This window comes from Oryx dammah, unplaced genomic scaffold, assembly GCF_014754425.2.
Source record: "Oryx dammah isolate SB20612 unplaced genomic scaffold, SCBI_Odam_1.1 HiC_scaffold_5, whole genome shotgun sequence".
Lineage (NCBI taxonomy): Eukaryota > Metazoa > Chordata > Mammalia > Artiodactyla > Bovidae > Oryx > Oryx dammah.
In genome coordinates this window covers 62394335-62415616 of record NW_024070189.1, presented here as the reverse complement: position 1 = coordinate 62415616, position 21282 = coordinate 62394335, and the positions used below count along the sequence as shown (strand labels likewise).

The window sequence follows — 21282 nt, the reverse complement described above, 5'->3', positions numbered from 1 at the left end:
TGTGACTTTAACATTTATTAATAATGACTGTTTTGAAAGAGCTTCTCATGGAGGTTCTTTGCAAAAGAAAATAATTCCATGATTTAAGTTCCATGATTTTGGCTTTCATAGGAACTAATTAAATCACATTTAAGGAGTGATAATAGATATGTTATTCCCAATGGTGTACCTTAGGGTAGCTTTAATGTGTTAGGTGGCCCAGCATGACAGAGGCACACAGGATTTGCTCAGAAGCCAGTTTTCATGTGAGGCATTGTCTTACGTATCTGGGCTATCAAATACATCTTCTCCTTAGAAGAAAACTCAGAGGTGAGCAAGCCCTGGTGCACATTAATATACCAAAGATACAAAATACGGACTCCATGCTGAGTAGTTCCTTTGGGAGTTAGAAGAAATGTTTCTTTTCCTTAGATAGTTTATGCATCATTAGGCAGTAGCCAAGCTTCTCCAGAATCCACTGAGGAATGTGAGAGAAGCTGTGAGGATTGGCAAAATGGGAGGCAGAAAAGGAGAATGAGCACAAGAGAGAAAGAGAGTAGATGTTGGTGGGAAGTGATGGGGGAAAGAAAGTGAAAGGGGAAAGAAAAGGCTGCCTTATTTCTTCTAAGATGTGCATTATTTTCACCTCATAACATCTCTGAAATTGGGATCTAATAACTGTTGGCATCTGAATATTGCTTTTCACTAGGTGGCAGTTTTGATGTTGTCATTGCACGTGCATGAAATCTGCCTTTGCTGTTTTATTGCTGTCATTTCTCTCATTTACACCCTCTGGGAAGATCAAGCAAGGACCAGTATCAAAACTTGCAGGATGGGTGTCAGTGGTTTGAACTATAATCCAGGAGTAATATTGGAACATTCTTCAAACCTGCAGTATTGATGGCAGAAAGATGATATTATGAAGAAAAAACTAAGTGATTAGAAAACATGGTGTGACAGTTTAATTTACAACTTTCTTTTCCTTCAAGGTTCATAAAATAATGGTAGATTGACTTTGTATATTTGATGAAGTAGCCCAGCTGTGTATTTAAAAATCCTGATCCTGATGTAAAAAAAATTTCATGATTATTACAACAGTAATGACTACCATTTCCTTTTGCTGAATATGTACAGTGCCAGGCACTGAGTTAAGTGTTTATCTCATTTAATTCTGTGGACTGATATTCATTATACAAAATAGAAATAAATGGAGGTTTAGGTGTGTTAGATCCAGAATTTGAACTCTAGTTCATTAGACCTCAGATCTAGTGTTTTTGTGTGTTACAATACATACATTAATAGTCCTGTGTAGGTTAGCCTTATTGTATATTTCTAGCCAGTTTTCTTGTTCTGCCACCTAGGTTCCAGCAAACTGAGCTGTAATATTTCCCTGTCCTGGTAGATAAAGTCTTTGATTTTATGTCTTTATGGGAATAGCATTTATGCCTAAGATACAGCTACTTCATGCCTTTTGTCTTCCTCCATTCCCTTCCCCCAAAGGCCATCCCCTGAATTTCTTTAACATTTTGTTCACCCTAAGGGCATCTGCCATTCTCCAGGGTGTGTTGCAGAGAGGGATGGGCACTTTTAGTTGATTATTAACTTGTAATTCTTTACAGTTAAGGTCTGGGCCTGATTTATCTTTTAGCCATTTAGCCATCTAGTTTAGTGGCTTGCGCTTTTTAGGTATGCTTAGTAAACATGTGTTGGATAAGTAAGAGTATAAATCTGAGGTTAAGTGTAGCACGTTATTTGTGCCTTAGTTGACCCAGAAAGCATTGTAGAAAGGGAGCACAGAGGACCAGGTTTAACTACCCTGTAATCTGTAACCTCTAAAGACTTACATTACTGAATGTAGCCTTTTTGAATTTTTCTCTAACTTTGATAAGTTTAGCAATAGTATTAAAGAGTGTTGTGGATGACTGTGAACACAATCAGCTGATTGAATTGAGGATGGGTGTTCTCAGTGTTTCTAGATTCATTTTATTTAGTGAAAGGTGAAGGGAGTGTGGAAAATTGAACTAACTTTTTAATGAGAGATTTAAAATTAAACCTTTTGGGTACTTGAAAACCTAATCATACTCTAATTTTCAAAGGTATTGCAAGTTCACTTGGGGCTCATATTGCATATGCTAGCATATGCAAATCAAAAATTGTTAGTTTATTTTTATATACATAATGAAAAAATTATTTCATAATGGAGGACTTTTGTGAGGATAGAGAATAAATCTATTGCTCTATCGCAAGCACTCTGATACTTTTATTTGTTTATGAGCCAATATGTTACTTTTAAATACATGTTTTACAGAGAGATGACAAGAGAAAATTCCTCTGTTATATGGATATCATAAACAGTTTCACCACAGTATAACAATTTTCACTTAGAAATATAAATGCTAAGTATTAAGAAAGTGAATATGTGAAATACAGTTGGGCATATTCTTAGAGTGTTAAATGGAGAGTGCAGAATACCAAGCAGTGCTGTGTTAAACCTCAGTCATGGCCAGAAGTTGGGGAGACTATATATATGCAGAGAAAAAAAATTTAAGGAAGTAAGTGTACCAAATGTTAATGCAGTGATGTGGGTAAGTATATTTTATAATTAGAACATTTGTATTTAGAAAAAAATGTTTTAAAAGTAGTACATTATTCTATCATTTCTAAGATAATTATGTTCATGTGATAAGTGTGGCAAAAATGCCCTAATGATAATTTAAAAGGCTTTGGATTAAGTCTGCTATAATAAATGTAAATTTTATACAATAGTAGCAAACACTTGGATAGTCCTTTCCTACCTCAAGAGTGACTGAGTTCAACAGAGAGAAGAGTGAGTTAAAGTAGATTAAGAAGCTTAAGAAGCGTGGGAATTTGCTGTGTGACTCAGGGAACTCAAACAGATGCTCTGTGACAGTCTGGAAGGGTGGGATGGGGAGGGAGATGGGAGCGAGATTCCAGAGAGAGCGGACCTGGGTGTACCTGTGGCTGAGTCTTGTTGATGTTTGACAGAGAACTACAAAATTCTGTAAAGCAATCATCCTTCAACTAAAAAATAAAGTGGCAAAAAAGAGAAGTTGAAAGAAAATCACCAGGCTCTACACTAATGTATTTGCACTTGTGTATTAAAATGCACAGTTACGTGAATACAGAAAAAAAAGTTGATGAGCTATGTTAAGTGGGATAAAAAAGTCAGTTTGAAAATGAACACATTGGATTATCCTTGGTTTCTGAAATTGTGTGGTCTTATTTTTTGATAACATGTAATGATTCGAACATTTTGGAGAAGTCTAGGAGATATGGAAGGTATTAATAGTAGATCTTGAAGAGGAGAGCATTTCTTTGCAGGAGGCTTAGTGGGCAGTGTGTGCAGTCCTTAGGAACATAGGTCCTGGAGCTGGGCCGCTAGGGTTCAGTTCCTGACCTTGTTTCTTCCTATCTTTGTAAATAAACATCTAATTTATGTAAGTTACATCTAATTTCCTTTCACCTATTCTCTTACCTGTTAAATGAGAATTATGGAATTTACCTTATATGACTGTTTTGAGATTTGAATGATTTTCAATTTATAGCTGCTCAATAGTAGTTGGCATAGTGAAGTTTCAATAAATGTTAGTGGTATTAGTCTTCTTATCAGAGGAATATTATTATCTGCTTTAGCAGTTGCTTTTGTAGAAAGGAAACTATTCACATTCTTAAAATAGCTGTATTCTTTCCAGAAAGTTATATGTCTAAAAGTCTACCTCTGTGGGTAACTTTTTAAGATCACTCATGCTTTTGTCTTTTCATCAGTAGCAGCGCAGCCCACAGTCTATACTTCCTATAGAGGGTTTTTAGCATGACACAGTAACAGAGGTTCATAATAATAACTAAGTCATTAAGAAAAGCTTATGCTATATTTAGGTCTTCATGAGCCAATGATATTTGGTTCAGGAATGCACTCATTCAAAATGAAACCACTTTAAATGCAGACCAGTATTTCATAGTGGATTGTGAATAAAAGGTCTCATTGGGACTTTATCTTAAAAAAACTAAAAATTTGGAAAATCATTAGGTTATAATTGTAAACATGCATTAAGTCTTATAATAAAGACTGAATTGAATGTAGGCATAATTTTTCTCATAAAATAATTTAGTTGCATAATATGACATCCTTCATGCTTGACATTTGTGATACTAATATTAAGAGCATTTTTATTGTTGTGAAAATACTGGTAAACAATATGTATGGATTTCCCCAGGGACTTCTGTTAATCTGTTGATAGTGAAGTTATTGTTTCTGTACAGAGAATAGACTTGCTTACTGATCACTAACTCTAGAAGTGGTGGACTTCCTAGGCTCACTGTGCATCACCAGTGGAAACCACTGGGGTACTAATAAAGTTGTCATGGGCATGTACTTGCCTTTTGGTTGACATAGCACTTGTTTCAGTTGGATACATACCTAGGAATGGAGTTGCTGGGTCGTAGGGATCCATGTTTAGCATTAGTAGATGTTGTCAAACAGTCTCCCAAAGTGGTTGGGCTAATTTAATTTATGTTTCTGTTGGGCTAACAGAATATATAAGAGTTGTTTTGATTATCATGAACATCTTTTTTTTGTTTTTAATTTTAGCCATTCTGGTGGATGTAGAGTGATATTTCACTGTTTTTTAAAAAATTTTTTAAAATTTCTCTGATAACTAATGCTGTTGAACCCATTTTATCATCTAATGGCAGTTTTGATACTTTTTGTGAAAGTTCCTGATCAGGCCTTTTATTCACTAGTGAATTGTTATGATTAATTTTGCTCCTTTTTTAACTTTGTAAGTTGAAACTTATAAAACAATTACTTGGATTACTTGTGGCACACACCAGCTATACAGTTTGGAAAGTTACAAAACATTTTTAAAAAGAATTCTGTTAAACGTTTAAAGTTTTTAATCATTCCACATTTAAAGAGGTGAGTGCAAAGTTTGTCCTCTCCCCTTTCCCAGTAGTAGAAATTCATGTGTGAATAGCATATTTAAGTTTATAAAACATCTATTACATGTATGTTGTGTTTTTAGTACTTTAGGCACACATTATTTTATTACTTCAATATTTTAATGACTTAGGAACCATCATCCCTATTTTATAGAAAAATCAATGGAGTTAGAGTGATACCTCATCATGGTTATATACCTAGTAAAGGATAGAATCTGATTCTCTTCTATTTTCATTATGATACTTAAAAAATTAAAATAGTGCATTTTTGTGTTATAAAATATTTATGCACATAGAAAAATAGAGAAAATAATATACTGATGATTTGTCAGATTTTCTTTTAATGTAGTTTTAAAAGAAACACAGCTAAAGCTTTTCCGTTCTTTCTTCAGCATTCTTTCCTTCTTTCCCTGAAAGGAATCGATATTCAGTATCCTGAGATTGGTTTGTCATTTTCATGCATACTTTTATTCTCATCTGTGCATGTCTGTAGAGAACTTTTTTTGTTTGTTTTAAATTTTATGCTGTTGCTCTTATAAAGGTATTTTATGTTTTTATGAATTGCTTTTTTAAAGCTCTCTACTCATTCATTTAATAAATAAGCACTGTCCTTAGGTTCAGGGTTATATGATGATGGATAAGAAAAACAAGGCTACCTGCCTACTAACATTTTTGTGAGGAAGACTTGTAGTTAATAAGTGAAATCAATATCATTGTTATGAATGCCATGAGAGAAAATTGAGCAGGATCAAGGGATAGAGAATGATGTGGGAATTGGATGTATGCTATTTTAGATAAAATAGCCAGGGACCTCCTTTTCAGGAGGTGACGACTGAGCAGCTAAATTAATTGAGAGAGAAAGCCATGTTAAAAATCTGGGAGAGGAGAGTTCCATAGGAGGGAACATCAAGTGCAAAGGCCTTGCAGTGGAAATGACTTTGGAGCATTTGCTAAATTGTGTAGGTCCCATAAAGTAATGTTAAAGAATTTGGATATTGAGTGTAATGGGAAACAGCTGGATGATTTTTGAGCCAAAAGATGACATGATTTGATATACTGTTTTTAGCTTTCTTTTTTTTTCGGGGGGGGGGGGCGGTGCTGTGCCTTTGCAACATGTGGGATCTTAGTTCCTTGACCAGGGATTGAATTCATACCCACTACACTGGAAGCCCGGAGTCTTAACCACTAGATTGTCAGGGAAGTACAGTTTGATATACTTTTAAGATTACTGTTTAAGATTCCAGATTACTAAAATTCTGTGTATTAGAATACAATATGAAAGTTCTGCAGAGATATGGAAAGATCTTGATAACATTGTTTATACATTTTTCTGTGCCTTTTTTCAATATACCACTATTTATGTAAAAAAGGTTATGATTATTTATATATCTGTATTTGTATAAAATTTCTCTGGAAAGATATAAAAGACAAATAAAAGAGGGATTCCCTGTGAGAAGGGGAACTGAAGATAGGAGAAAAATGGAAAGGAAGCTGACCACTCTATACTTAACATGACAGGAAAGTACTTAAAAATTGTAACATAAATCGTACACATCTTCAGTATTCAGTCAGCCAAATTTTCACAAAGTGACTCTTGTATAAAATCACTCAGAGGGAAATGAAGAGCTTTGCCAGGATGGCGGAAACCCTCAAGTTTCCTTCTAGTCAATGCCCACAGCCTTCCTTTTAAAGGGTAACCACCATCCTGAGTTCTCATAGCATGAATTAGTTTCACCTGTTTGTTTTTGTACTGGCACTCTTAACTCCATTCTGTTCTATAGTAGATAATAGGTTATCAGCTAGTTGTACCGTAGCATTATGCCTCTGTTAACACATTACTGACCCCAGGGATTTTTGTAGAAACTAATACCTGTAGCCAGAGATTTGTTATGTAAGTGGATATTGAAACACTCTGGTCAATAATGTTCGGGTAACAAAAGAAGTATTAATACGTCTCTGGTCTATACGTTGTTAAAAGGTTAAAACAATACAGAAGCATATGGAACAAATCATGCAGGACCCCCTTTCTATTGCTTGTCTCCCATTCCATGCTTCTCCCTAGAGGTAACTGCAGTCGGTCATTTAGTGTGTAGCCTTTTAGTCCTTGTTCTGAGTTTATATACACAAATAACTTTTCCCCCTTTTTTCTTGTTAGTAAATAATATGGTTAGTATTTAATTGTAGAGGTGCTAGGTTAGTAGTTAACATTTATTAAGCATGTTCTAGTGGTTAACTACTAATCTAGTATCAGGTCTTCAAGCTCCTCTGCTTTTGTCTCCCTCTTCTTTAACATATCATTGCTTCGTACATGCTGTCTCGCATATACATGCACTACTATAGATTGCCAGGAGAAATATCAGTAAGCTCAGATATGCAGATGACACTATCCTTATGGCATAAATTAAAGAGGGACTAAAGAGCCTCTTGATGAAGGTGAAAGAAGAGAGTGAAAAAGCTGGCTTAAAACTCAATATTTAAAAAACTAAGATCATGGTATCTGGTCCCGTCAGTTCAGTTCAGTTCAGTCACTCAGTTGTGTCCGACTCTGTGACCCCATGGACTGCAGCACGCCAGGCTTCCCTGTTCATCACCAACTCCCAGAGCTTGCTCAAACTCATATCCATCGAGTTGGTGAGGCCATCCAACCATATAGTCCCTTGTCATCAACTTCTGTCATCCCTTTTTGATCCCATCACATCATGGCAAATAGATGGGGGAACAGTGGAAACAGTGACAGACTTTATTTTCCTGGGCTCCCAAATCACTGTGGATGGTGACTGCAGCCATGAAATTAAAAGATGCTTGCTCCTTGGAAGAAAAGCAATGACAAACCTAGACAGTGTAATAAAAAGCAGAGACATTGCTTTGCCTACAAAGGTCCGTCTAGTCAAAACTATGGTTTTTCCAGTAGTCATGTATGGATGTGAGAGTTGGACCATAAAGAATGCTGAGCCCGAAGAATTGATGCTTGGTGTTGGAGAAGACTCTTGAGAGTCCCTTGGACTGCAGGGAGATCAAACCAGTCAATCCAAAGGAAACCAACTGTGAATATTCATTGGAAGGACTGATGCTGAAGCTGATGCTCCAGTACTTTGGCCACCTGATGCGAAGAGCCGACTCCTTGGAAAAGACCCTGATCCTGGGAAAGATGGGATGCAGGAGGAGAAGGGGATGGCAGAGGATGAGATGGTTGGATGGCATCACTGACTCAATGGACATGAGTTTGAGCAAACTCCAGGAGATGGTGAAGGACAGGGAAGCCTTGTGTGCTGCAATCCATGAGGTCACAAAGAGTCGGATATGACTGAGTGACTGAACAACACACTGTCTAGCCTTTGTTATATTCTAGTATTATGGAATTAAGGTCTTAGTCAGCTGGGCCTGTTTGCTCTTTATCCTGGGAAATGCCCTATTCATACCTGCCCATGTATTTTTTGATGTCCCCCTTTCCTTTGAAATTTCCCTTCTCATCTCAGACAACCAAATCATGCCTGTACTTTCTGACCCAGATGGCTTTTATCCTGTATCTTTAATGCTGCTACAACTGAAGTAAGATTTTTTATACAGTTCATTTAACTCATAACACTTTACACTCTGTGACCTGTTCTGAAACGTTCTTTTGTTTTCTTGTTATATTTCCGTGGTTCAATGTAGGCAGTTTTGTTTTCCTGGTGAAAATTATCCTATGAAGTGTTGGGCAAGACATACTGCCTAGGCTTGGGCATATTCATTCATATGTAAGGAGTATACCTTCACTTCCCTGTACCCTTCCTCATATGGTTCCAGCACGCAGTCTGTGTAGCCACTGCTGAGCATGTCTCTCACTTCCCATGACAGCAAATTACTTGGTGGAATTTGAATTTAGTGAAATGAGGTGTGAGTTTTTGTCTGCACTCTGTGTGGTCTGGCCTTGCAAGTAGGGAGGAGTCAACATAATTGAAGATTGTACAGTTCCTAGTGACAGGTGCCAAGAGGTTATGATACATATTTCTTGGGTGTGGTGTACAGTGAATAAATGCTTGGAGCTCTTGGCCCTTTTTTGATCAGTGAAGCACTTTTTAATTAATATTTTTATTTCTAGAGGAAGAACTGTAGTTTTCCATAGCTCTACAACCCTTTTCTCCTGAAGAGGAGTCAGTGCTCCTTTTTTTCTCCTTTTCTGGATCAGCACCTAGAACAGTGCCTGGCACTTTAATAGACTCTTAGTAGGCAGCAGGCATATGTTGAAAGAATAAATCAGTTGGCTCTTAAGATGAAACTATCTGATACTGTTTTTTTTTTCAGTACCATTATGACTATTCATAGTACATGGCACGTAACAAGCAATCAGTTCTTATTTGTTGAATTTAACTCTGTTTTATTTTGTTTACTCAGACTGTAAGTGTCTGCTGTATGGGAGACCCAGGTTTGATCCCCAGCTTGGGAAGATCCCCTGGAGATGGAAATGGCCACCCACTCCAGTATTCTTGCCTGGGAAATCCCATGGACAGAGGAGCCTGGTGGGCTGTACTTCATGGGCTTGCGAAGAGTCGGACATGACTGAGCAACTAACACTTTCACTTTATGGGACAGACTTATTTTATTTTTTGGCTGTGCTGGGTCTTTGCTGCTGCATGGGCTTTTCTCCAGTTGTGGTGCATGGGCCTCTCACCGCGGGGGCTTCTCTTGAGGGGCACAGGCTCCAGGGCATGCAGGCTCAGTAGCTGGAACTCCCGGGCTCTACAGGTTCAATAGTTGTGTCACACAGGCTTAGTTACTCTGTGGCATGTGGGATCCTCCCAGATCAAGGAACAAACCTGTGTCTCCTGCATTGGCAGGCAGATTCTTTACCCGTTAGCTACCAGGGAAGCCCTACTGGAGTTTTAACTGAGCACATATAGTATTTTCTGGGAAGATCACCCCAATCCAGAATAAGCTTGATGCTAGAATATTCTATTAGTTGTCCAAGACAGAGTTGCAGCATTATTTATCAGTTTTAGGTCTAAGAAAGGAAGCATCTTTTGTTACTGACATCCTTTTTCCAAGCATTACTCCCACTATTTCACTAGTAACTGATTGTCTGTGTGGTTGACTGTAGTAACCACACGAGATTGCACCCACTCTCATCAGTGGAATGGCACTACATATCACTTTTTCAGGGTATACAATGGTGTTCTGCCTGGAGCAGGTTCATTAACTTAACATACTTAAAATATTGGAGAAGGCAATAGGAACTATGAAATGATAAACTATTTTGGGGGGGATTAAACCTTGGGTTTATGATTTTTTTTTGGTTTATTCTTTTTAAATCTAACTTTCTTCATTTTAAAAGTAGATACTTCCCATTTTTCTGCCAGTTATGATTTATTTAAGGGCTTGGTATGTCTTATGACAACTTCTAATACATTTTGCATCTAATAATGTGACTTGAGTAGTACTGTGACTTTTGTGCAAACCTTACAAGTCTGTGAAACATTTTAAAGAAAGTAATGATCCTAGGGAAGCACTAGGTTTCTCTTAAGACCTTTGTTCAAATCAGGACCTATTATGTTCAAAACTGACACAGCATATAACATGAATTTCAGTGAAGAAAACTACTTCAGAATCTTGGGGGCTTCTGACGGAAGGAAATACAGGTCTAGGGGCTGTTTTTTGTGGGGTGATAATGTGTAGAAAGTAGAGTACCCTACTTTGCTTTTGGTTATCATTTGATATTACCAATGAAATTCATATTATGAAGAAGGAAGTGAGTGGTCACAGGACTTAAGAGAAAATTTTTCTATCTAGACTTAGGTTTTGTGTTTTATTTGGTAAGGCTTTTCTGCTCTTATTGAAAGTAACATACTTTTCAAATTATATTGATTTAAATGTATGTAAATTGTATTTATTTAAACTAGGGATCTTATCCTTTTCACCTTTTCTCTTTCAGGGCTTGAACCAATGAAAGAAGCTTATGGCAGTTATGAAGATAAATGTCACTCCTTCCTTTTAAATTGCAACTTTTGCTTAGGGCCTGTATATGACTTTCCATCTGTGATCTGTATGTTCGGTAGACACTGACTTTGAGTTGCAGAAAGGTTTCTGAAGATTTAAATCAAATGACGTCAATGGCCAGCTTGTTTTCTTTTACTAGTCCAGCAGTAAAACGATTGTTGGGCTGGAAGCAAGGTGATGAAGAGGAGAAATGGGCAGAAAAGGCAGTCGATGCTTTGGTGAAAAAACTAAAAAAGAAAAAAGGTGCCATGGAGGAACTGGAGAAAGCCTTGAGCAGTCCAGGACAGCCAAGCAAGTGTGTCACTATCCCCAGATCTTTAGATGGACGCCTGCAGGTTTCTCACAGAAAAGGCTTACCCCACGTTATATACTGCCGTGTTTGGCGCTGGCCTGATCTGCAGAGTCATCATGAGCTAAAGCCATTGGATATTTGTGAATTTCCTTTTGGATCTAAGCAAAAAGAAGTTTGTATCAACCCATACCATTATAAGAGAGTGGAGAGTCCAGGTAGGTTATAATTCCCCTGGGAAGAATTATAAAAATTTCTGCCTCCTGATTTGCATTTGACTGAATTTAGTAATTAATAGGTTACTTTAGCTTTATGCTTCCTTCTTAAAGATTTTAATCTTGGGAGGAATACTGGACCAACCTCAAATAAAAGTTAGGAAAGAATTTCTGTCCTGACCTCAGCCATGTGACCCCACCTCCAACGTACCTTGTTTAGGAATCTCCATCTGTATTATCTCTACATTACCGTTCTTCCTGTTCTTTGTTGATACCCACTCTTGTTAGTCTTTCTTTTCTACCTTTTGACTTGTCAAATTCACTAATGACTGCCTTCATACAAACAGAGGGATCAATCATTCTCAGTCCTCATCTTATTTGCGGTGTCAGCATTGTTTGATACAGTTGCTCTCCTTTCCTCCCACTCAAAACTTTTTCATATTGGCTTCTGAAGCACAGCACTCTTATAATTCTCCTACCTCACTACCTGTTTTTGCTTAGTCTCTTTGTTGGCTATTTTCCTGTTTTCACAGGACTTAGTCCTTTGACTTTTTCCCCATCTATATTTTTCCTGTAGGTACTCTCATGTTATCACATGTCTTAAAACCATCTATAAATTTATGCTCACATTTTGAACTTCAGAGTCAGCTTCTCCTGACTCTATCCAGTTGCCTACATAACAATCTCCACCTGAATGTCTAATAAACATACCAGATTTAATGTCAAAATAGGACTTTGGATTTGTTTTTCCCACCAAATCATTTTTCCCTCCAGTTTTCCCTGTTGAAGTCAATGGCAGTAGCATTCACATAATTGTTCCCTGCTAAGTTGCCTCAGTCGTGTCCGACTCTATGTGACCCCATAGACAGAAGCCCACCAGATTCCCCCATCCCTGGGATTTTCCAGGCAAGAACACTGGAGTGGTTTGCCATTTCCTTCTCCAATGCATGAAAGTGAAAAGTGAAAGGGAAGTCGCTCAGTCACGTCTGACTCTTAGTGATCCCATGGACTGCAGCCTACCAGGCTCCTCCATCCATGGAATTTTCCAGGCAAGAATACTGGAGTGGGATGCCATTGCCTTCTCCGAATTGCTCCCTAGAAGTCATCTTTTATTTCTGTCTGAAGGTCTGTGTTTAAGCTATGAGGAAATGCTGTTTGCTTTGCCTTCAAAATGTACTTTGATCATATCATCTCTCACCATCTCTAACACCACTACTCTAGTTCAGACCATCTTCATCTTTTACCTTAAGTAGTCTCCTAATTGGTCTCTGCCTGTTCTCTTTCCCCCAGCCCATTCTGTTTTCTATTATAGCAGCCAGAGTGAGTGTTAGGAAGTATATATATCAAATCATGTCAGTCCCTGCCCAGAACACTTAAAGGCTTTCTGTCACACTTAGAACAGATTTCTACAAGGGTCTACATGACCTATCCTCAAGCTTCCTCTGTTCCCTGGACTTGCCATACATGCTCTTTCCTCTACGTAGAGTACTCTCCCCCCAGCATCTTTTCATGTCACATTTTCTTGTTTCATTCTGTCCTTGCTTAAATACCTCATCACTACTTGACTGTTAGGTATTCATTTTGTTTATTGACTTATGTGAGAAGGACCTTCCTCTGTCTCATTCTGTATTGCATTCCCAGTGCCTAGAATAGTTTTGTTACCTGGAACTTAGGAGTGAGTGCTCAGTAAATATTTTTTTGTATTGAATGAATTATATAAGCTGAGATACTAGTTGGGTACATTACTTAGCTATTGCTACATAACAAAGTAACACAAGCTAAGGGGCCAACACACATTAATTATCTTACAGTTTCTGTCAGTCAGGAGTCCAGGCGTGGCTTTACTTGGATCCTTTGCAAGGCTGTAAACTAGGTATTGGTCAGTCTTGGGTCTCCATTGGAGGCTCAACTGAGAAAGGTTCTGCTTCCCAGCTCATGTGATTATTATCAGGATTCAGTTCCTTGCAGGCTGTTGGATTCTGGCTGGTTGTTGGCTCCTTCATATGCTCACCATGTGACCATCTCTGTAGGTAGCTCACATTTGTGGCTGCTTATTTCTTCAAAGCCAGTAAGAAAGGGTTTTCTTGCTAGAAGAGGCATTGTGTTCTGGTGGAATGTTAGTGTATACATTCTGTTACTTTTGCCATATTCTGTTGCTCAGGAGCGAGTCACAGATAATAAATATACTTAGACTGAAGGGATTACACAGGATAAATACCCAGAGGCAGGAATCATGATAGCCGCCTTAGTCTGCTGGCCGTACTAGATTTCACATGAAGATAGTATATGCCGATATGGTTTTTAAAAAAAAAAAAAAACAAAAAACTGTAGCAATAACATTAGATGTGGAGACTAGCAAAACAAACAAACAAACAAAATACGAGTAATGGTGCTGTCAGGGAAAGTTTATTTTAAGGGCTGTAGAGCTGCCAGTTGGTATTTGAGGTGATTCTCAATTTCTTATTGAATCCAAGGAGAGCTGTAGCCAGAGGAATTGATGAGGAAAGGCAAATATGAGGATTTAAAAGAGAAGTATAGTCTGAAAATCCCAGGCTTGATATTTGCTAGAAGTTGTTGGCAAGAAAGGGAATTTAGTATATCCCTCATAACCAGAGTGTGTCTGATAGTCAATAGAAATGTCTTATTTTTGTTATCTGTTTTCCTCAGCTGTGATTCATTCTGTAGAAAAGATTGAGGCTTAGGCCTGGTATGCTTAAGCAAGTTAAACAACTATGACATTGGATGGATCACTTCATAATACCAGTATTAATAAAGTCATAGTAATTAACATCATCGAGCACTTAAGGACTAGATACCCTTCATGAATCACTGCCTTGTCATGGCTAAGGGGCTTGTATAACTCAATGAAGCTATGAACCATGCTGTGCAGGGCCACCCAAAACAGATTATAGTGAAGCGTTCTGACAAAATGTGGTCCACTGGAGGAGGAAATGGCAACCCACTCCAGTATGCTTGCTGTGAGAAGTCCATGAACAGTATGAAAATGGAAAAAGATATGACACAGAAAGATGAGCCCCCTTCATCAGAAGGTGTCCAGTATGCTACTAGGAAAGTGTTAGTGTTAGTTGCTCAGTTGTGTCCAACTCCTTACGACCCCATGGATGGTAGCCTGTCAGGCCCCTCTGTCCATGGAATTCTCCAGGCAAGGGCACTGGAGTGGGTAGCCATTCCCTTCTCCAGGGGATCTTCCCAACCCAAGGATCAAAACCGGGTCTCCTGCATTGCAGGCAGATTCTTTACCATCTAAGCCACCAGGGAAGCAAAAATGCTGCTGGGAAAGTAGTGGTAGTGATTTAGTCACTAAATTGTATCCAGCTCTTGCAGTCCCTTGGACTTTAGCCTGCCAGGCTCCTCTGTCCATGGGATTTCCCAGGCAAGAATACTGGAATAGGTTGCCATTTCCTTCTCCGGGGATCTTCCCGACACAGGGGTCAAACCCATGTCTCCTGCATTTCAGGCGGATTCTTTACCACTGAGCCACCAGAGTCACAGAGGGCAATTACTAATAGCTACAGAAAGAAGGAAACAGCTCGGCCAAAGCAGAAATAAGGCTCAGTTGTGGATGTATCTGGTGGTGAAAGTAAAGTCTGATGCTGCAAAGAACAGTATTCCATAGGAACCTGGAATGTTAGGCCCATGAATCAAGGTAAATCAGATGTGGTCAAGCAGGAGATGGCAAGAGTTAACATTGACATCTTAGGAGTCAAGGTCGAGGTGAAGTCGCTCAGTCGTGTCCGACTCTTTGCAACCCCGTGGACTGTAGCCTACCAGGCTCCTCCATCCATGGGATTCTCCAGGCAAGAGTACTGGAGTGGGTTGCCATTTCCTTCTCCAGGGGATCTTCCCAACCCAGGGATCGAACCCAGGTCTCCCACATTGGAGGCAGATGCTTTAACCTCTGAGCCACCAGGGAAGCCCCTTCTTAGGAATCAGTGAACTAAAATGGATGGGAATGGGAAAATTTAATTCAGATGACCATACATGTACTACTGTGGGCAAGAATCCCTTAGAAGAAATGGAGTAGCCGTCACAGTTCTCAAAAGAGTCTGATATGCAGTACTTTGGTACAACCTCAAAAATGATAGAATGATCTTGATTCATTTCCAAGGCAAACCGTTCAGCATCACAGTAATCCAAGTCTGTGCCCCAACCACTGATGCTGAAGAAGCTGAAGTTGACTGGTGCTATGAAGACCTACAGCATCTTCTAGAACTAACCAAAAAAGATGTCCTTTTCATCACAGGGGATTGGAATGCAAAAGTAGGAAGTCAAGAGATACCTGAAATAATAGGCAAGTTTGGCCTTAGAGTACAAAATGAAGCAGGGCAAAGGCTAATAGTTTTGTCAACAGAACATGCTGGTCATAGCAAACACCCTTTTCCAGCAACCCAAGAGACCACTCTATACATGCACATTACCAGATGGTCAATACTGAAATCAGATTGATTATATTCTTTGTAGTCAAAGATGAAGAAACTCTATACATAGTCAGCTAAAGTAAGGCCTGGAACTGATTGTGGCTCAGATCATGAACTTCCTATTGAAAAATGTAGGCTTAATTTGAAGAAAATAGAGAAAACCACTAGGCTCTTCAGATCAGATCCCTCATGATTATTCAGTGAAAATGATGAATAGATGTAAGGGATTAGATCTGATAGACAGAGTGCCTGCAGAACTATGGATGGAAGTTTGTGACATTGTACAGGAGGCAGTGACCAAAACCATTCCAAAGAAAAAATGCAAAAGGCAAAGTGGTTTTTTGAGGAGGTTTTACAAATAACTGAGTAAAGACGGAAAGCAAAAGGCAAGGGAGAAAGGGAAAGATATACCCAACTGAATGCAGAGTTCCAGAGAATAGCAAAGAGAGACAGAAGGCCTTCTTAAATGAACAATGCCAAGAAATAGAGGAAGACAGTAGAATGGGAAAGACTAGAGATCTCTTCAAGAAAATTGGAGCTATCAAGGAAACATTTTGTGCAAGGATGTGCATGATAAAGGACAGAAACGGTAAGGACCTAACAGAAGCAGAAGAGATTAAGAAGAGGTGGTAAAAATACACGAAGAACTATACAGAAAAGGTCTTAATGACCTGGATAACCACAATGGTGAGATCATTCACCTAGAGCCAGACATCCTGGAGTGTGAAGCTGAGTGGGGATTAGGAACCATGAACTATGAACAAAACTGTTGGAGGTAGTGGAGTTCCAACTGAGCTATTTAAAATCCTGAAAGATGTTGCTGGTGAAGTGCTGCAGTCAGTGTGTCAGCACATTTGGAAAACTCAGCAGTGGGACAGGGATGGAAAAGGTCAGTTTTCATTCCAATCCCAAAGACACTGCCAAAGAATGTTCCAACTACTAGACTATTTTGCTCATTTCACATGTTAGTAAGGTTATGCTCAAAATCCATCAAGTTAGGCTTCAGTTGGAGAAGGAAATGGCAACCCACTCCAGTATTCTTGCCTGGAAAATCCCATGGACAGAGGAGCCTGGCAGGCTACAGTCCATGGGGTTGCAAAGAGTCGGACACGACTAAGCGACTGAACTAGGCTTCAGTAGTATGTGAACAGAGAACTTGAGATGTACAAGCTGGGTTTCAAAGAGGCAGAGGAACCAGAGAGCAAATTGCCAACATTTGTTGAATCATGGAGAAAGCAAGGGAATTCCAGAAAAACGTTTACTTTGGCTTCATTGACTCTGCTAAAGCCTTTGACTGTGTGGATCACAGCAAACTTGAAAATTTTAAAGAGATGGAAGTACCAGAACACCTTACCTGTCTCCTTAAAAACCTATATGCAGGTCAAGAACAGTTAGAACCAGACATGCAACAATGAACTGGTTCCAAATTGGGAAAGGAGTATGACAAGCCTATATATTATCACCCTGCTTATTTAACTTCTCTGCAGAGTACATCATGCGAAATGCCAGCTGGATGAATCACAAGCTAGAATCAAGATTGCTGGGAGAAATATCAACACTTCAGATATGCAGATAATATCATTCCAATGGCAGAAAGCAAAGAAGAACTAACGAGCCTGTTGATGAGGGTGAAAGAGGAGAGTAAAAAGCTGGCTTAAAACTCAACATTAAAAAAAAAATAAGATCATGGCATCTGGTCCCATCACTTCATGGCCAGTAGAAGGGGAAAAAATGGAAACAGTGACAAATTTTATTTTCTTGGGTTCCATAATCACCACAAATGATGACTGTAGCCATGAAATTAAAAGATGCTTGCTCCTTGGGAGGAAAGCTATGACCAACCTAGACAGCATATTAAAAAGCAGAGACATCACTTTGCCTACAAAGGTCCGTATAGTCAGAACTATGGTTTTTTCAGTAGTCGTGTATGGATGTGAGAGTTGGACCATAAAGATGGCTGAATGCCAAAGAATTGATGTTTTGAAACTGTGGTGCTGGAGAAGACCCTTGAGAGTCCCTTGGACTGTAAGGAGATCAAACCAGTCAATCCTAAAGGAAATCAACCCTGAATATTCATTGAAAGGACTGAAGCTGAAGCTCCAGTACTTTGGCCCCTTGCTGCAAAGAGCTGGCTCATTTGAAAAGACCCTGATGCTGGGAAAGATTGAAGGCAGAAGGAGAAGAGGGTAGCAGAAGATGAGATGGTTAGATAGCATCACCAGCTCAATGGACTTGAATTTGAGCAAACTCTGGGAGATAGTGGAGGGCAGAGGAGCCTGGCATACTGAGGTCCATAGTGACTCAAAACTTCAGAGATGACTTAGCGACTGAACAATGACAAGGACTAGACAGTTTTGTAATCCTATGGGGTTATTCCTTCATGGGGTTTGAAAATGGTATGAACATTTTATGATACTTTTAAGTTTACCAGTAAGTTACAGATAAGGAAACCAAAAATTAATAGAAAAGTAGCTTATAAAAGGGGCTTCCCTGATGGCTCGGTGGTAAAGAATCTGCCTGCCAATTCAGGAAACATAGGTTCAATCCCTGGGTTGGGAAGATCCCCTGGAGAGGGAAATGGCAGCCCACTTAAATATTTTTGCCTAGGAAATTCCATGAACAGAGGAGCCTGACAGGCTATATAGTGCATGGGGTCACAGAAAGAGTCAGACATAATGTAGTGACTAAAAAACAACTTATATGTAGTGGAGCCAGAAAGTATTGCAAAGTTGGAAAAAAAGAGTAGAAAATAGTTGGAAAGTGATAAAAGCAAAATAGAGAGCCAAGCTAGGCGATTCAGTATTTAGTAGTGTTGCCCAGTGGTTAAGATTACTTTCTTGAACCAGATTCTCTGGATTTGGATACTGACTTCACCAGTACTATCAAAAATGACCAAAGGGAAATTAATTAACCTGTCTGTGACTTTGTTTCCTCATCTGTAAAATGGAAATAATAATACAGGTTAGTTATGAGAATTAGATGAGTTAATGTATGAAAAGTGCTTAGATAAAACATTATCTGGCTCAGAATAAGTTTCAAGTTAAATATTCCTATAAAATAATAATTCTTGAAGCATTGGAGATAATGAGAAAGAGAAAATTATTAAAGAAATACTATTAGAACAGTTTCCAGAACTGAAAATTGAATGGGCCCAATGACTGAGTAACCAGAAAAAGAGACAGAAAAAAGACCCATTCGTGAAATTTGAGCGTATCATGGATAAGAAGATTTTGAGAGCTCCCAGAGTAAAAAAGATAGGGCACATAGAAAAGACTGGAAATGAGAATACTGGATTTTTCAATGCAATTTTGGATTCTAGAAAAAAAACAGTGCCCTGTACATTCAGAGAGAAAAGGTTATTCTGGAATTTGTCTGTAGATAAACATAAGACAGGTTACTTTCATATAAGCAAGGACTCAAAATGTATCTTCCTTACATCCTTCTTTAGTAAACTCATAGAGAATGAGGTCCAGGAAATGGAATCCAACTGGAGAGAAAAGAAGAGGAAGTCTAAAGACCTTGAATTTGTAGGGGACTTAAATAGCAAACGATGGAGGATCCATCCAGGGGAGAAAACTGAATCAATAGATTCTTTATTTGTGGCACCTGGAAAATAGTATTGGTAGAAATTTATTAGATCTGTTGGACTTTGGGAAATTAGTGATACAAACTTGAGATTAAGCAAATGAAGGACCAAGGCAATAATTTAAAAAAAAAATTGTTCAAGAAAAAAATATAATACAAATTTGGCTCAGCAATGAATTGTATTTATGTAATTTATATAATATATAAACTATCATAAACACAGGATATTGAGTTAACCAGATTTTTATGTAACTTTATTAGGAAGAGAATGGGGAATAGAATGATTTAAGAAATCTACTTCATTTGCCATAAAAATAAGTCTACAGATAATGTCTTGACAAAACAGTAACAGCATTGTAAGCATTATTATTTAGTAGGCACAAAGTGAATTTTAGAGGAAATGGATAAGTTTAAATTTGTTGTTTCTGGAAGCAGTTTGGGAGGAGGCTTAGAAATTGTTCTTTTTGTTTATAATCTCTTATAGCATCTATCTTTTTAAACTATCCGTGTATTATTTTGAATGAAAATAATTCTTAAAAAAAGTATGTGTATAGATAATATACAAGTTAAAGAGAAATTTGTGATTTTAGTTCTGTCTCAAAAAAATCCTTACTGGATTGAATTCCTAAACAGTTATTTCACTAAGTCCTTCAGATTGCTAGAGAGCTGAACATAGACATTCTCGGTGTCTTATGTCCTTCTGTCCACTGGCAGCTGCCCATCATTCTGTAAGGAAAACAGCAGTTACTAACAAATAGAAAAAAGCAGTCAGAATCAGATGTTAACTACATAGTCACAATACTAAGTCAGTAAAATGAAAAGAGATTAAAAAAACAATACAAATTACAGAGCTTCTGATTGCTTAGGTTCATCCCTGCTTCAGGAAGGAGAGATACAACCTAGTTAATTTTAAAACAGTTTAATTTTGTCACTGCTGACTTGGGAAGATTCCCTGGAGAAGGGAAAGGCTACCCACTCCAGTACTCTGGCTTGGAGAATTCCATGGAAGCCCAGTTTAAAACTGTTTATGCTTGCGTATATTTTTGTTACAGTTGTTTAGAACAAATAATTTTGAGTGGAAGACTTCTATCTAGGAATTGTTATTGTTTTCAGTTGGGGAAACTTTACTGAAGAACATAAAATACGGGCTTCCCTTGTGGCTCAGCTAGTAAAGGCTCTGCCTGCAATGCGGGAGACTTGGGTTCGATCCCTGGGCTGGGATGATCCCCTGGAGCAGGGAAAGGCTACCCACTCCAGTATTCTGGCCTAGAGAATTCCATGGACTCCCATGGGGTTGCAAAGAATTGGACACACTGAGTGACTTTCACTTCACTTTACATAGTATTTGGACCTTGCTCGTGGCTTCCCTCGGAGAAGACAATGGCATCCCACTCCAGTACTCTTGCCTGGAAAATCCCATGGACAGAGGAGCCTGGTAGGCTCCAGTCCATGGGGTCGCTAAGAGTTGGGCACGACTGAGAGATTTCACTTTCACTTTTCACTTTCATGCATTGGAGAAGGAAATGGCAACCCACTCCAGTATTCTTGCCTGGAGAATGCCAGGGACAGAGGAGCCTGGTGGCCTTCCATCTCTGGGGTTGCACAGAGTCAGACACGACTGAAGCAACTTTGCAGCAGCAGCAGCAGTGGCTTCCCTTGGAGAAGGCAATGGCCCCCCACTCCAGTACTCTTGCCTGGAAAACCCCATGGATGGAGGAGCCTGGTAGGCTGCAGTCCATGGGGTCGCTAAGAGTCAGACATGACTGAGAAACTTCCCTTTCACTTTTTACTTTCATGCATTGGAGAAGGAAATGGCAACCCACTCCAGTATTCTTGCCTGGAG

General features: G+C 38.8%; 1 protein-coding gene across 1 annotated transcript in view; it reads left to right on the top strand.

The window, feature by feature from the left end:
- SMAD5 (SMAD family member 5) overlaps positions 1–21282 on the top strand; it is a 58931-nt gene that overhangs the window by 15737 nt on the left and 21912 nt on the right. The window contains exon 2 of the mRNA XM_040240036.1: positions 10847–11418. Coding sequence (XP_040095970.1) covers positions 11016–11418 — 403 coding nt within the window. The 5' untranslated portion in view covers positions 10847–11015. The remainder of the gene's footprint in view (positions 1–10846; positions 11419–21282) is intronic.